We start from the raw sequence: 16,298 nt of genomic DNA on the forward strand, positions 1-16,298 counted from the left end.
TGGCCGCAGAGGAAGTGGACAACCCTTTCCGAGGCCCATCTGGGAGCACAAATAGTAAGTCTGACTTCCTAAAAGACTACGTAGCTGCCAGGTACACCCTAATTGCCCGGACCACATGCAAGGCATGCCAGGCAATTTCCATTGGATGTTTTGGCATAGGACACTGGGAAGGCAACACAATGTCTTCATTCAAATGAAAATCAGAGACAACCTTTGGAAGGAACAACTGACAGTGACGAAGAACCACCTAGTAAGGTGAACGACAGGATAATGACAATTCAGACACCCTGCGCAGAGGGGATAGCCACCAAGAAAGCCCCCTTCTGAGACAGCGTAAGCAGGGGAATCTTCAGAAGATTCTCACTGAGACTGAGAGCACCAAATTGAAGTCCTAAGACGGCAACAAAGACCGCACTGGAAGGGCCAAGTGCTTAACTCCCTGAAGAAAAAGTATGCACCAGGGATTATGTGGCCAAGGGGCGTTGAAAGAAGACCGCTAAGGCCGACACCTGACTTTTGATAGTACGCAAGGCCAGTTTCTGCTCAACCCCCCGTTGTAGGAAGGTGAAGATCCGAGCCACCGAGAAAGAGCGAGGATGAACCCCAAGAGACTCACACCACGCAATGTACGACTTCCATGTACAATGGTAGATCTTCCTAGAAGTAGATTTCCTAGCTTTTAACAGCGTTGGAATTATCGCCTCAGACAAACTACTATCCATCAGCACCTGGCGTTCAACAGCCAAGCCGTCAAAGCCAGCGACTGTAAAGCAGGAAGGAAGATTGGTCCTTTAAAGAGCAGATCCTCCGTGAGAGGAAGCTTCCAAGTAACGTCGGCAACCAGCCACACCAGATCGGCGTACCAAGCCCAACGAGGCCAGTTCAGAGCCACCAAGATGACCGGAATCCCTTCTGCCTCGATCCTGTGTAGAAGTCTTGTCAGAGGCTTGAGAGGAGGGAAGGTATAAATCCGATGATACTGAACCCACGGGGCCACCAGCACATTTGCGGCATCCACCAGAGCATCCCATGACCGGAGCCACAAACCTCTGCACCTTTCTGTTGAGCCAGGACGCCAACAGATCCACCTCAAGGATGCCCCACCGGAGACACAACTGATAAACCCCTTTGGATGAAGGGACCACTCCTCTTGGTCCAACGCCTGCTGACTGAGGTAATCTCCCTGCCAGTTTCCCTGCCCGGGAATGTGTACGCCGGAAAGGGCTGGATCCTAAAGAATGCCAGCTACCTCCAGAGCCGTCAGGACACTTTTTGTGCCCCCCTGGTGATTAACATAAGCCACGGCCGTGGCATTGTCCAATTGATAGCGCAATTGACATCCCTCAAGACGATCCATCCAATGTTTCAGGCACAGTCTGATCGCTCGGAGTACCAAGACATTGATCGATAGTCTGGACTCAGTGTCCAGACCCCCTGAGAAGAAAATGTTGCCGGAGGACACCTCCCCAGCTGGACAGGCTGCCATCCATGGGGACCACTGTCCAATACAAGGGGAGGAAGGATTTGCCAAGCCAAAGTATAAAGCCACCATACCAGGTACTCTTTCGTCCACTGGCTCAGCCGGGTCTGATCGTCCAAAGACTGCTGATTTTTGTCCCATTTGGCCAGAATCTCCCTTGCAGGGACTTCATATGGCACTGTGCAAACTGAACCACCTTGAAGGTAGACACCATCAGGCCCAGCACCCGCATGCAAGTCCAGAGGGATTACCATATGCTGGACAGCAGGACATGAATTACAGCCTGCAGTTCCTGGAGTTTGTCCACAGGAAGGAGCACTCTGGCTAAGGCCGAGTCCAGAGTCAGACCCAGATAGTCCAGCTTTATGGACGGAACCAGAGCAGACTTCTGAAAATTCAGAATCCAGCCAAACACCCTCAAGCTCAAATGGTGATTTCCAGGTTTTCCATCAGAGCAGTAGGACACTCTGCTCGCAGAAGGAGGTCGTCCAAGTAGCCCAGTACCGCGATCCCCCATTGGCGTAAAAATGCTATCACCTGGGCCAACACTTCCCTGAAGACATGAGGAGCAGAGGCGAGACCAAAAGGTAATGCCACAAACTGATAATGCTCCTCTCCCACAGCAAAGCGCAGGAAGTGCTGGAGACCGACACATATTGGAATGTGAAGGCAAGCGTCCTTGATGTCGACGGAAGCAAGAAAAATCCCCGATGCAGGGAAGCCTCCACCATGCGAACAGACTCCATTCTGAACTTCTGCACCCGCACAAAGCAGTTCAGCTCCTTGGACAGAATTGGACACGTTTTCCTTCCTGGGGACTGTAAACAGGTTTGAGTAAAAACCCCTGAAAACATTCCGAAATCGGAACCGGGATCATCACCATTTAAAGTAAAAGGTTTTGCACCGCCACCAAAAAGAGCCTATCATCGGACCAGGGACAGTCGCACGTTGAAAAGAAGAACCTTACCGAATAATAAGAATGAAACTCTATCTTATACATGGACAGAATGACCTCGTGGACCCACCTGGCTTGTACAACACCAGGGCAATAATGAATAACAGCCTCAGTGCCCAACCAGCCAGGGTGTACATATTGCGGGCCACAGACTTCCTGTCAGCCGCATCCATAAAGGCCAGGGACTCTTCAACCGGAATCATGGCTGCCTAGTTCAATCTGGAAACCGGAGGGTCCACCATCGGTGGAACAGTCCACTTCTTAAGAAGGGACTCCTTATAGGGGTATCGCCTAGCAAAATCGCTTAGGGATCCCAAGCGGACGCTTTGGTCCTCCCCACTATTTAGTGACAATTCTGTCAAAATAGGAGGGGAAAGGGAACACCTTTTTCGCTCTGGTTGGCTTATGAATGCCAAAGGGAACCTGCTCCTCTACCTGAGCTTCAGCTGCGTCCTCCACCTTTAAGGTCTCACGCACAACTACAATTAGTGCGTCCGCCAGTGCCTTTTTGTACGCATTTGCAGGAGTGGAGGAATCTTACTCACTATCTGAGTATTCAAGCGCGTGGTCACAGACCCAGCAGGGTGACCCAAGTCCGCAGCGGCTGAATCAAGTTCAGGATCTGATGACACAGGTAAGGCAGGGAAAAGCGGGGATTGCTTTTTGCCAGCTCATCACCCAAAAGCCACCTCCACCCAGGAGGTCAAGGACTCCAGGACCGCTGTCAGTGCATCGATGAATGGATGGGACCCAGAGGGCAACGCAGCCTCAGAGTGGGCATCAGGTGGGGAGATGTACTCCAAAGACTCCATAAGTCACTAGGGATGTAACGATATCAAAATCTCACGGTACGATACAATTTCGATATTGACCTCACGGTACGATATTTATTGCGATATTGTGGAAAAGCTCACGGTATTGTTAAATAGCTGGACAGGACTAATTCATCAGTGACCAGCAGTGACAATACATTAACCCCCTCAAGCTGCATAATACTAATACCATTGGTAGAGTATCATCAGTATAGTATCGCAGGGCTGCTCCACTCCATTTAAACCAGCTGTGCAAGATCAAGTCAGTAAAAGTGAAAGAAGACAGCAGCACATCCAATTTCCAAAATAAAAATCGTCTTACAAACAGTTAACTGCTCAAGATTAGTGGAGTTCAGTAAACAGTTAATGGGTTTGTTAAACTTCTAACCTGAACCAACAGTAAATCCTCCAAAAATAAAATAAAAACCCATGCAGCACACAGAGCTTAAACTAGCTGAATGGAAGCTGAAATGGTTAACAGCAATGTGTTCCTGCAGTCTTTCTTATCAGTGTTATCAGGCAATGTACAGCTCAGGGAGATAAAACATAAGCAGTGAGGAGAGAGGAGGCTGATCAGTAAGAAGCCTGAATACACAGCTATCTGGAACACACTGCAGCCCACCAGCATTCCAATGTGACATTGCTCTAATTCTTGTCATACCTTCTTCTTGCCGTGCAGCTATCTCCTGGTGCTCCCAGTCAAATGTGGCGGGCTGGAGAGGGGCGGGGAGGAGTGTTTTACTGCATGCTGACTGGCTGTGGATGGAAGGGAGGAGGAGCTCCACTTTTTAGCCCGCCCATCCCCGACATCAGAGCTCCGATCTGACAGCTCTGCTCTTTCACTGACTCATTCACTCTCACTGTGCTGGAATGAGTCACACTGCAGAATGTCAATGTAGTGCTACACTGTCAGCACACCGGGGATAGCAGTGATGATTTGTTCCGGATATCGAGACACGACCACGACGATATCGAGACACGTTTACCACCGCGATATCGTCAATATCGTTACATCCCTATAAGTCACCAGGGGGACCTCTCAGAAAAGTGTAAAACACTGCTAAGGGACAACCCCCACTGCTGTGGCAACCCATCCGGTTGCCAGCCACAGAGCACCAAATAGATCCTCAGAGTGGGAGAGGATCCCACCCAGAGATGTATAGTAACTAAGTAGAACTACTTCACTACTGTACTTAAGTACCGAAAGGCGGTATCTGTACTTTCCTGGAGTAGAATTTTTTTCTGCTACTTCCACTTTTACTTTACTACATTTTTTCGATGATTTCAATACTTCTACTCCGATATTTTTTTTTTGTGCTGCATAGTTACGCATTACAGTTATAAAAATTACCACTGCCAGAACAGTAGATGGCAGGTTTCATCAAGCTCAAACAAATGTGTATAATGTCATGTGTAAATCAGCGCATACGAAAATAAATGCTACTGTATGTATAAATAAAAGCTGCTATACCAAATCTTTCCATTAAAAGAAAATATGAAAACAATAAATTGTGATTGTTCTTTAGGTTAATCATTTGAAATAATAAAAAAACAATATGATGTTCAAACTTTTGACTTCTTTCTTTAATAACAACATAACAGTACTTGTACTTTTACTTTTAGTACTTGAGTAGCAATTTTTTTTAAAAACTACTGGTACTTTTACTTTCAGTACTTGAGTAGCAAAATTAAAAAAAAAAAAAAAAAAACTACTTGCAATACTTAAGTACAAAAATTGTTGAATACTTTAGTACTTCTACTCGAGTCACTTTTTGATAGAGCACTTCCACTTCTACTCAAGTCACTTTTTGATCGAGCACTTGTACTTTTACTCAAGTACGGGTTTCGAGTACTTTATACAACTCTGATCCCACCAGACTCACCACCCCGCAGAAACCAGGCACCACAGGTACCAGGAGAATCTGCACTGCACGAATGGCGATCAGGAAATGAAAAGATCCAGGAGTCAGCACCAGGGGATGAGGAGGGCTATTGCTATTTTCAATGGCAAACCACCGAAAAGACTACACAAAACATGGCCATTGTGCATTAGGCACACAGGCTACAAGAAAATGGCGGCCCCAGGAGGTATCCCTAGGCCTCAGAAAACGGGACAGGTAGGAAGGGGGGGCCTCTAGCAGGAGCCACCACCAGGTACAGCCACCCCCGCAGCTGATCACCTGGTCAGACCAGGCCAGCATGCGCTCGCTTCCTAGACTGGGGTGACCACTGGATCTAGATTATCCAGCCCATCCCCAGTCCGGCAGTTGATTGTAGATCTCACAGGAAAAAACCAGGAGAAAAAAATTCTATCCAAAAATAAAAAATTGCAAGTACCAGAGATCCCAGCAAGGAACTAGGTCCTTACTCCTGATCAAGCAGAAAAGAAAACCTATACCAGTGCCTATAGCAGAGACCGGGAGTATACCCTCTGGGACTGCCTATAGGAATAGCCAGACTTTTTTTCTACCTAGTATCCTACTCCTGTAAGGGGCAGTATAACCCAATGGTTAAGATGACCAGGAGCTGTGTCTGTCAATGAACAAAACAGAAAAACTTTTGAATGTATTACCACTTTAAGGTCTGATGGTTGCTCCTTGCCAACTGCTTGACCTCCCATATAGTGTTATGACCTTTAAAGCCTAACTCCAGGTTTAAATGAACTTTAAATATTTATTTTTTACTAGCTTGATCCAACTGCTATTTGCTTCACTATCAGGTGCACTTGCTGTTAGCGCTGTGTGAACAGTTTGTAGCATCAGCTACATACAGTATACAGAGCTGTACTTGAACAATATTTAGCTGGGCTGATTAATACTGCTCAGCTATTCAAGGAAGCTTTGTATTTCCTGAATGAATGATGTGGAAAGGTGGGCAAATTAGGTCATGCTCTCCACCTTAGCTAATCAGAGGAACCCCTATATTCACTGAGAAAATGCAAAGCTTTCTGTCAATAGCTGAGCAGCACTTCGCCAAGCACTATATATGTGTAGCTGATTCCACATACAGTTTTTACAGCCTGGAGTTGGGCTTTCATAGTGCAAACAATGTAATAAAACTGAGCCATGCAGTTAAGGGCTCCATTCACAACTGAGCCAATTGATTTAAAGTTTTAAAACTTTTTTGCAGCTTTTTAAAGCATTTTAGAAGTGTATTACAAGCATTTTACAGCTTCAGGCGTTTTTGTTTAGACAATAAAAAGCACTAGGGTGAGGAGAGGGAGAGGAAATTATGGGTGGAGAGATGTTACTGGAGCAGAAATACACTCATAACACTCTATTTAGGCATTTCTATTGAAGTCTATGGGGCCAAAAAGAAGCTCATGTGCTTTTTTGAGCTTCAGAGGTTTTGCTTAAGGCGACAAAATGCTCACATGTGAACAGGGGATATTGAAATGAATGGGATTTGGCTTGTTGAGCATTTTAGAGCTACAAGGCCTCTGAATTAGTTCTAAAGGGCATTCCAAAATGCCCATCATTGTACTACTACCACAGCAAAAAGGTAAACAGTAACAACCGACAGGAAAATGCATTTCGATTATCACACAAGGTTAACAGTAAAAAAAAAAAAAAATTACAGCTAGATTTGAGATCTGCATAAATAAAACAACATACATTTTCCTCCACATCCTTTTTTAATAAATTTAAGAACACATTATCCATTATCACCCCTCCCCCCAAACCCCAAGGCCCTTGGGCCTAGTTTAAAAACCAAAATAAAACAAAAAAAACAAAAAGAAGCAAAAAAATGAAAACGGAATTTAAATGTATCTGGCCAGAGGCTACGAGTCATAATCTTCCTCCTCCTCACAACCAGTGGACAGCAACGGAGCTGGCATAGCGGGCAAAGCAGAAGCTGCTGGGGGCATGACCGGAACAGAATGAAACTGTAGGAACGATGGAGCCGGAGGGGGACTAAAAGAGAAAAAAATATGCCGTGGTCAATAGGACAGCTTTGTGTTAAAAAGTACAAATCTGTATACAAGAGAATGAGGGAGTCAAAACAGAAACACTACTAAAATTCAAATGTTATATTGCAGTTAATAAAACAGGAAAAAAATTATTTTATATTAATATAACATAATATTGTCACATGAAAAGATATAATAAAATATTTTAAAAAATGTGAGAAAATTACTCTCAGCGGGGACCCTGATAATGGTGCCACATCCCACATAAAATGTAACAAAGAGGTTTGTTCCCCTAGTGGAGGGACTTTTCAGGCACTCAAAATTAATTTACAAATGATAATATACAAAAACAAACAGTTTTATTGAAAAAATATTAGATTAAAAAGGCAAACATTAATTCACATTACATATGATGCAGATGACATGGGTACTATAGCAGAAGAGACCCAACGCGTTTCGAAGTGAAAACTTCTTCTTTAGGGGTAATTCTGACTCTACAGTATTTTTATCAACTGCGTTATGTGGCGTTTACACTGTTTGCAAAATGTGTTAAAAACAAACCGAGCTGTGAGAGCCTGCGTGGTGGGTCCAAAACAGGGGGGTAAACATCCCAATAAGTCACCCAAGGCGTAAATTCCCCAGGAGGGGCCTGTTGGACAGCTGAAGTCCAATAATTATGGAGCCCTTGTAGTAGTATGGACGTTATATCAACATGACCTCAGCTCAAGGCAGGCAATGAACTTTTTTAATCTAATATTTTTTCAATAAAACTATTTATGTATATTATCATTTGTAAATTCACTGAGTGCCTGAAAAGTCCCACCACTAGGGGAGCAAACCTCTTTGTTCCAAAAATGCGAGGGGTGTCCTCACTTTTGTGAGATACTGTATAATATATAACACAAACATGTACACACCCATTCGTGTGAAAAGTATTGGGACACCTGCCTTTACACGCACATGAACTTTGATGGCATCCCAGTCTTAGTCTGTAGGGTTCAGTATTGAGTTGGCCCACCCTTTACAGCTATAACAGCTTCAACTCTCCAGGGAAGGCTGTCCACAAGGCTTAGGAGTGTGTCTATAGGATTGTTTGACCATTCTACTAGAAGCCCATTTGTGAGGTCAGGCACTGATATTGGACGAGAAGGCCTGGCTCACATTCTTTGCGCCAATTCATCCCAAAGGTGTTCGATCGGGTTGAGGTGAAGGCCAGTCAAGTTCCTTCACCCCAAACGCGCTCATTCATGTCTTTATGGACATTGCTTTGTGCACTAGTCCAAATCATATGGTGGAGAGGGGATTATGAAGTGGGGTTGTTTTTCAGGGGTTGGGCTTGGCCCCTTAGTTCCAGTGAAGGGAACTCTTAAGGCGTCAGTATACTAAGCCATTTTGGACATCTTCATGCTCCCAACTTTGTGAGAACAGTTTGAGGAAAGCCCCTTCCTGTTCCATCATGACTGTGCACCAGTGCACAAAGCAAGGTCCATAAAGACATGGGTGAGCAAGTTTGGGGGAGGAACTTGACTGTCCTGCACCTCAACCCGGTAGGACATCTTTGGGATGAATTAGAGCGCAGACTGCGAGCCACACATGTGTGTACATATATAATTTAGTCACTGTAAACACGAATAGATCCAGCGCTAATATAACAGGACCAACACCCTCTCCATAGTGAGTGACAGTTAACACATGGGGGTTAAAAAGCAGCTTTGTTGAAAAAAGCGCTAGGATGGATACTCAAAAACACAGTCACACAGAGAATAACCACATGTAAGCGCCATGTGAAGCCTCCAGGTGATAGGTGATGAAAAGCACAATAATGGTCATAAATTATACCAAGTGTGGTGAATAAAACAAAAAAAGTTTAATTGTAAAATTTTGTTCCATAAATGTTAATCATTATTATGCGACAGCAGTACACCTTGAGCAAAGATACCCCCTTAGTCCGCACTAGTGAAACCAAATGAGGGGTTAAAAGACTAATTGGTGTCCATCCAGCATGCTGTGGAAGGCATGGAACCAGCCAGGGATGGTGTAGCAGTGTGGAGCAGCTGTGTTATACTCCGGGCTGTGGGAAGATGGTGTAAGAATGCCCAGTTGCCAGACGACAGAAGGTGCAAAGGTCGTCTGATGCGGATAGCAGGGAGGCTAGCCATGTGTGGCCGCTCTGATCCACCCACAGCGGGTACCGACCAGGAGGAGACCCCGACATGACATTAGACCCTCGGGGTAGGATGTCCAAAGCTGGGCTTGAACCACTGGTCAGCCACTGGCGGTTGAAGGCAATGCCGGTGACACGGTGCAGATGAAACAAGGCAGCACGGGGAATGGCTGCTGTGGGTCTGCTTGGCCTGATAATGCGTTTCGGTCATGGCCCTTCTTCAGATCATGTGATAGGGACAACCAATGGGGATTAAATAAGGGCTGGCAAGGGAAATGTGCCATATAGTTAATTAAAGGGACCCCCAAAGTAGTATTTGGAGTGCAACAATTATATAGATACAGCACCACTGCACAGCCCTGACTGGTTTAATTAATAACAAAAATATTAAAAATGATTTAAAAAAGACATTAATAATTTTCGGCAGATAGTTTTCCGTGCACTGCTAATTTTTTTTATGTATACAGTGGATATAGAAAATAATCACCCCCCCCCCCCCACTTGAAATATTCACATTTTGTTGCTTTGAAGGCTGAAATAAAGACAGACACGGTTTTTGTTTTATCCAGCTGTATTGTGTGCAACTTAGAACATCCAATTGAGAGATATAACACCAACATATCAGGAAAGAAAAATCAAAAACAAACATGACTTGTAAACTCAATCAGGATGTAGCTAATCACCTTCTCAATGGCACACGATACCCTTTATCTTTCAACTGTGATCAGCTGGGGTCATTTTGATTAGCTCAGCTTGAAAAGAGCTTTCTTGGAGTATTTCAGTCCCTGGTAGTACAACTGAAGCAAACAATCCACTATGGGTAGCAAGACACTGTCAAAAGATCTCCAGGATAAAGTTCTAGACAGGCACATATCAGGAGACGGATACAAAAAAAAAAAATCAAAAGCTTTGTCAATGCATAGAACCCCAGTGAAGTCTATTATTAAGAAGAGGGAGGTATTTGGTACAACACAGATCCTCCCTGGATCAGGATGCCGCTGCAAACTGGATGAAAGAACCAGGAGGAAACTGGTCAGAGAGGCCACCAAGAGGCCTACAGCAACTCTGAAGCAGTTGCAGAAACTTATGACAAAGACTGGTCATTGTGTGTATGCGACAACAATATCACAAATTCTCCTCAAATGTGTCTTATATGGGAGGGTTGCAAAATGGTGGCCACGTGAAAAACTGTGTTAAGGTCAGATGAGACTAAATTTTAATTATTCGGCCCCAACACCAAACTATATGTCGGTTGGAAATCCATCCAAATAACACTATTTCTACAGTAAAGCATGGACGTGGTAATATCCTGTTATGGGGGGGGGGGGGTTCTCTGCAGCAGGGACTGGAACACTTGTCAGGATAGAAGGGCAAATGGATGGGGCAACATACTGTGAAATTCTTGAGGAAAATCTGCTGCCCACCGTCACAAAGTTGTCAATGGGAAGAAGGTTTACTTTCCAAGTTGACAATGACCCAAAGCACATTGCAAAAATGACCACACAGTGGTTGAAGGAGGAAAAGGTAAACGTCCTTACACGGCCTAGTCAGAGCTCAGACTTGATCCCCACTGAAAATCTGTGCAATGACTTGAAGACTGCAGTCCATGAATGGTCACCATCAAATTTAACTGAACTGGAGCAGTTCTGCAAAGAAGAGTGGGCAAATAATGCACAGTCTAGATGTGCAAAGTTAGTAGACACGTACCCCAACAGACGTTAACTAAAGCAAAAGTTGGTCGAACAAAATGCGGACAGAAGGGGGTGATCCTTTTTCCAACTTAGTAATTCTGTTTTTGAATTTTTTTTTCTGACATGTTGGGGTTATATCTTTTACTTGGATGGTTTTAAGTTGCACTGAGTAAATACAGCTGGATAAAACAAAAAACAGTGTCTTCATTTCAGGCTGCAAAGCAACGAAATGTTATTTTAAAAAGGGGGGTGATTCTTTTCTATACTCACTGTATATATCAGAGTTTCACCTTTATGTTTCTAAACATAGATATGCTTTTATAAACTGCAAATGCCGAAGGCAGCAGGACAATGGTAGCACCACAACAGACATTTTTATAGTTCTTTCCTTGTCTAAATTGCCTTGGAAACAAAAACAGCCATTTAGAGTGTTCAACTGTAGCAGCTTCATTGTCAGGCCATTTTTCAGTATTCAGTGGTGGGATACTAAAAAAACTAAAAACAGTGTTGCATTGCAGAGTAATTGTCAAATCATTTTATATGATTTTTGTGACAAATACAGATTTTTGTGGTATTTATTAACCATGGCTTTATTTATTTTTTTACTATATAAAAAAAGGGAGAAAAAAAAGACCAAAAACTTTGAAAAAAAATGTTTCCCCTAAATTCTGTTAAAATAAAAATGCCAGGATAGTATGAACACCCCCCAAATTACCCCTTTTTGTAAAGTAAGCACCCCAAGGTGATCACATTTTGCCACAACTTTTTGGAAATAAAGAAACATGCTGGTAGAGGAGTTTAACCACTTTCTGACCATGCTATAGCCAAATCACCGCTACAGCACAGTCGTCTAAGCCTAGTTAGGCGTCTAAAGACATCTTCCCAGAACCCCGCCCCCTGCGGCACACATTGGATGCGCTCTGTGAACGCTGTGTCCTTTGGGCACAGTTGATCACATGTAAACAGATGCTGCATCTGTGGGAGGAAAAAAGCTGTTAACTGGCAAGCCTGTCAGCACATTGTTTACGTTGATCAGCGCCCTGATGATCAGGGCATTGATCAGCGCACATCAGTGAAGAAAAATTCATCTCTTACTAAATTTTATAACAGAAACTAAAACATTTTTTCAAAATTTGTCTTTTTCATTTGTTTAGCAAAATATAAAAAACCCAGTGATAATTAAATACCACCAAAAGAAAGCGGTCTAAAAAAGAAACATTTCATATGGATACAGGGATACAGTGCTGCATGACTGCTCAATTGTATTAAAGCGGTTAAAAAATGGGGCTTAGTAAAGGTGCACTAGATCCAGCACATACAGGTCCTAGGAAGGAGGAGGAAGTGAATGGGTTAATGTACAGGTCACACACAAAGTGGGAAAATGGAGATGAAGGGGTAATATAAAGATGTGCAGTAAGGTAAAGGGTTAATATACAGATCCCAGAGAGGCAAGCGCAAGTTTAGATGTGCAGGAGAGAAGAGGTAGTGAAAGGGTTAAAAGATCCTTACAGCTGCTGCAATCACAGGAATAAAATGTCTCAATCATTCATTGGCTCCCGTTTCCTCTCTTAGGCCGCTAACACACAGGGGGCGGGCTCCACTGGAGTCCGCCTGCTCAGCTGGGAATCTGTCCGCTGACCCAGGTGGATGGCTGGTCCATGTCCGCTCCACTTATGTAGAGTGGACCTGGGCACAGCCTGTTCTCCGCTATGGGCAGTCAGATGTAAATGGACCGCCTGTCCCTTTACACTTAACTGTCATCAGATTCCCAGCGGTCTGTTTTTAGCGGATAGGATCAGATCAGATGAAGGCAGGTGTCGACAAATGTCCGTTGACACCCATCGCTCCAAAGAGGAGACTGGAGGGTCCTATCAGGTCCGCCTAAAAGACTGACAGGCAGACCCGATCAGTCCGCCTGTTTGAAAGGACCCTCACTCTGTTAACCGGCAGGTCGCCTCTGTCCCGTGAAACGGCGTACAACGCTTTGCGGGACTGCGAGTGGGGGTGTGTGCACCCATTCTCCGCAGAGGGAGCTAATCTGTGGGGCCAGCGGCCGCAATTGCCGCTGGGCACCCGCGATCTCTCCCCATGGAAACAGAATGGCGGTCTACCATTGTAAACACGGCAGAGCGCTGTTCTGTCAGCAATGAACACAGGGCTCCTGTGTTCCTCCTATTTAGAGGTTTATCCCCCACACAGTTAGAAAGCATCCCTAGGGACACATTTACCCCTTTGATCGCCCCTGGTGTTAACCCCTTCCCTGACAGTGTCATTAGTACAGTAACTGCATATTTTTTAGCACTGATTACTGTAGTAATGTCACTGGTGCTCCCAAAAGTGTCAAGAATGCCAGTTAGGTGTGATGTCTGCCACAATGTCGCATTCCCGCTAAAAATCGCTAATTGCCGCCATTACTAAAAAAATAATAAATAAAAATGACAAAAATCTTTCCCCTAGTTTGTAGATGCGATAACTTTTGTGCAAACCAATCAATATACACTTGATTGGGATTTTTTCGCTACCAGAAATTTGTGGCAGAATACAAATTTGCCTAAAATGATAAAAAAACTTTTATTTTTTATTGGGAATGTTATTTAGCAGAAAGTAAAAAATATAGATTTTTTTCAGAATCGTTGCTCTTTTTTGGTTTATAGCGCAAAAATTAACAAAAAAAAAAAAAAAAAAAAATCGCACACCATCAAATACCACCAAAAGAAAATGCTATTTGTGTGAAGAAGAGAACATTACAATTATTTGGGTACACACGACTGCGCAATTGTCAGTTAAAGTAACGCAGTGCCGAATTGCAAAAAAATGGCCTGGTAATTAAGGGGGAAAGCCTTCGGTCTAGAAGTGGTTAAAGGAGGGGGAGGGATCTCAGATACAGACACAAGCCTGTGTCTGGCCTCATCTATGACCATATAGTGATCAGAAGGTGCAAAGTTGCTCAGATCAGCTGTGCACACTTGTCTGTGAACCAGTGTTTCTTTTTTTTTCTACTACTTGAAGACCAGGCATATTCTGACACTTCTCTACTACATGAAAAAAAATTATTTTTTTTTTCTAAAAAATCACTTAGAACCCCCAAACTCTATATATTGATTTAAAGTAGAATAAAATGGAAGGTGTTGCAAATTGGTATGACCTGATGCTTTTTATAAATCACTAATGGTTTGTTTACAACCCGCAAAACAGGAAGTAACAAAATACTCAATACTTTCGGTTTCTTAGACCATAGAGATGATCAGGGCCCTTCCGGTACCCAATCAGCTCTATGGTCAGCTGGTGGAACCGCCATCCGCAATACCAGGTTCCCCCGTTGGGAAGGGAGAGCCCGTGAAAGCGGAAATCAGGGCTCTTAAAAACAATACCGGGATGACAGCTTTGTGGCTGTTGGCTTGTATTTCTCAATAAACTACCAAAGCGTTGTTGATCGCTCTAGGTAGTTCACTGAGTTTCCTGTCCAGCGTGTAACTGCCTGCCTGTATCTGAGGTAAGGACAGACAACTACACAGACAGTCTGCAGGACCGTGGCATTACACCCACAATCTGCTGATCATTGATGCAATGCTTTACAGGTCCCTAACAAAAATAAAAATATCGATAAATGCATATTTAACCTGTAAATTAACTTTTTTGTAAAAGTGAACTTATCCTTTAAATAACATAAGATGTTTCGTGAGATTGTGACATTCATATGCTCCTTGTCCAGTCACAGAATGCCCTATATTCTCTGAAAAGAATACATAGCTTTGTATGAATGGAGGAGGATCAGAGTGAGCGACCCATTGATCAAAATGCACCTGCCCCGACTATCAGTGACAGAAGTTCAGCGCTTACATGTCAGGGGCATATGAACCTAGCAGTATTCAGGGAGGAAGCAACAGCCACAAGTGGAACACACATCATTAGAGGTACTTTACTGATACCTAAATTAGGGCCCAATAATGTTTTTGCCTGGAGCTCAGCTTTAATGTTCAGGGAAACAATCCCAAAGCTAGTTGTATAGGGCCCAGGAAATTTAAAAAAAAAAATGTATATGAAAGTACTTGATCACTGAAAAGCAGCTTTGTTAGAGTACCCTTCCACAGCTCTTCTGACTGCCCATGCTCTGTACAGCGCAGCTATGATGTCACTACTACTTCTAGAAGATAATAATCTGAGTTTTCAAACATGTTTGATGCATACAAAATTGATTTTTAAGCCCCGTACACATGCAACGATTGTTGGCCGACCGATCGTCCGTCTTTTGTCCAGAGTGGTGTTTTGTTGGTTGGAATGTGCCTAGACTGCACACGAATTTTCTCGCCCAACAAAAATCTACTTCAGAAGTGATGTCATGTGTTGGTTTGCTTTCTTTGTGTTCTTTCTTCTGAGCATGCCCAGTCTTGCTCATAAGATTTTTCCCTGTCGAAATCTGTACTGACTGTAGGAAAATTGGCCGTGTTTTGACGGCGGACAAAAATTTTATAGCCTGCACACCAGATTTTTTTCGGCCGAAAAGTCGGAGTTGGTTGTCGGAAGCATCATACTAACAAGCCGAAAATCGGCCGATCGGTCGTCGGACGAAAATTCCCTGCCGATTTTCGACGCGTGTGTACGAGGCTTTATCCTCTGTGGATATAGTGGAATATATTTAAGTGAACGTTTTTATGCCTAGAGTTCAGCTCTAAAGTAAAAGATCCTAACCGTAGATAAAAAAAAAAAGTGTGTGCTTTCAAAACCTCCTACCCTACATGTAGGCTTTGAATGTCCGTACAGACAAAAAAAAAGTGTGTGCTTTCAAAACCTCCTACCCTACATGAATGTCCGTACAGACATTCATTCGAAAATCTACTAGTGTATGGGCAGCTTTAGCCGTATAGTCAGGACTTTGTAAAGAGAAAAGAAGGAAAAGGAAGAAAAAGAAGAACACTGCTCAAGCAGATCAAGAAGATGATCTCTCTTCTTTTGTCAAAGACAATATACACAAAAGGATATGCTCTAAATGGAATGATAGCTTCTACCTAGTACAGCACTTAAACAACCCCCCCCCCCAGAAAAAAAAAAAACAAAAAACTGAATTTTTGTAAAATCTTACCGTAAAATTCCTTTCTCTGAGTCCTCCGACAGTCGCCGCCACTTCATAATCTTCACTAATGGGGTATTGACCTTTGCTCCGTAGGAGTAGCTAGGCAACAAGATTTGTTAATATAAAAAGCTTTTAGCATATCACACCCCTAGGGGGCGGTCCCCTCAGTCAATACCTCCCTGCTTCCTGCATTCTCAACTCAGTTTCAGTAGCAT

At 43.6% G+C, this 16,298-nt stretch overlaps 1 protein-coding gene across 1 annotated transcript in view; it reads right to left on the reverse strand.

Annotated features, from left to right (window-relative positions):
- Positions 1–6,915: 6,915 nt before the first annotated feature.
- The window catches only part of DRAP1 (DR1 associated protein 1), an 87,026-nt gene continuing 77,643 nt past the window's right edge, over positions 6,916–16,298 (reverse strand). The window contains exon 7 of the mRNA XM_082269937.1: positions 6,916–7,161. Coding sequence (XP_082126063.1) covers positions 7,029–7,161 — 133 coding nt within the window. The 3' untranslated portion in view covers positions 6,916–7,028. The remainder of the gene's footprint in view (positions 7,162–16,298) is intronic.

This window comes from Pelophylax lessonae (assembly GCF_965119305.1).
Source record: "Pelophylax lessonae genome assembly, chromosome: 10".
NCBI lineage: Eukaryota > Metazoa > Chordata > Amphibia > Anura > Ranidae > Pelophylax > Pelophylax lessonae.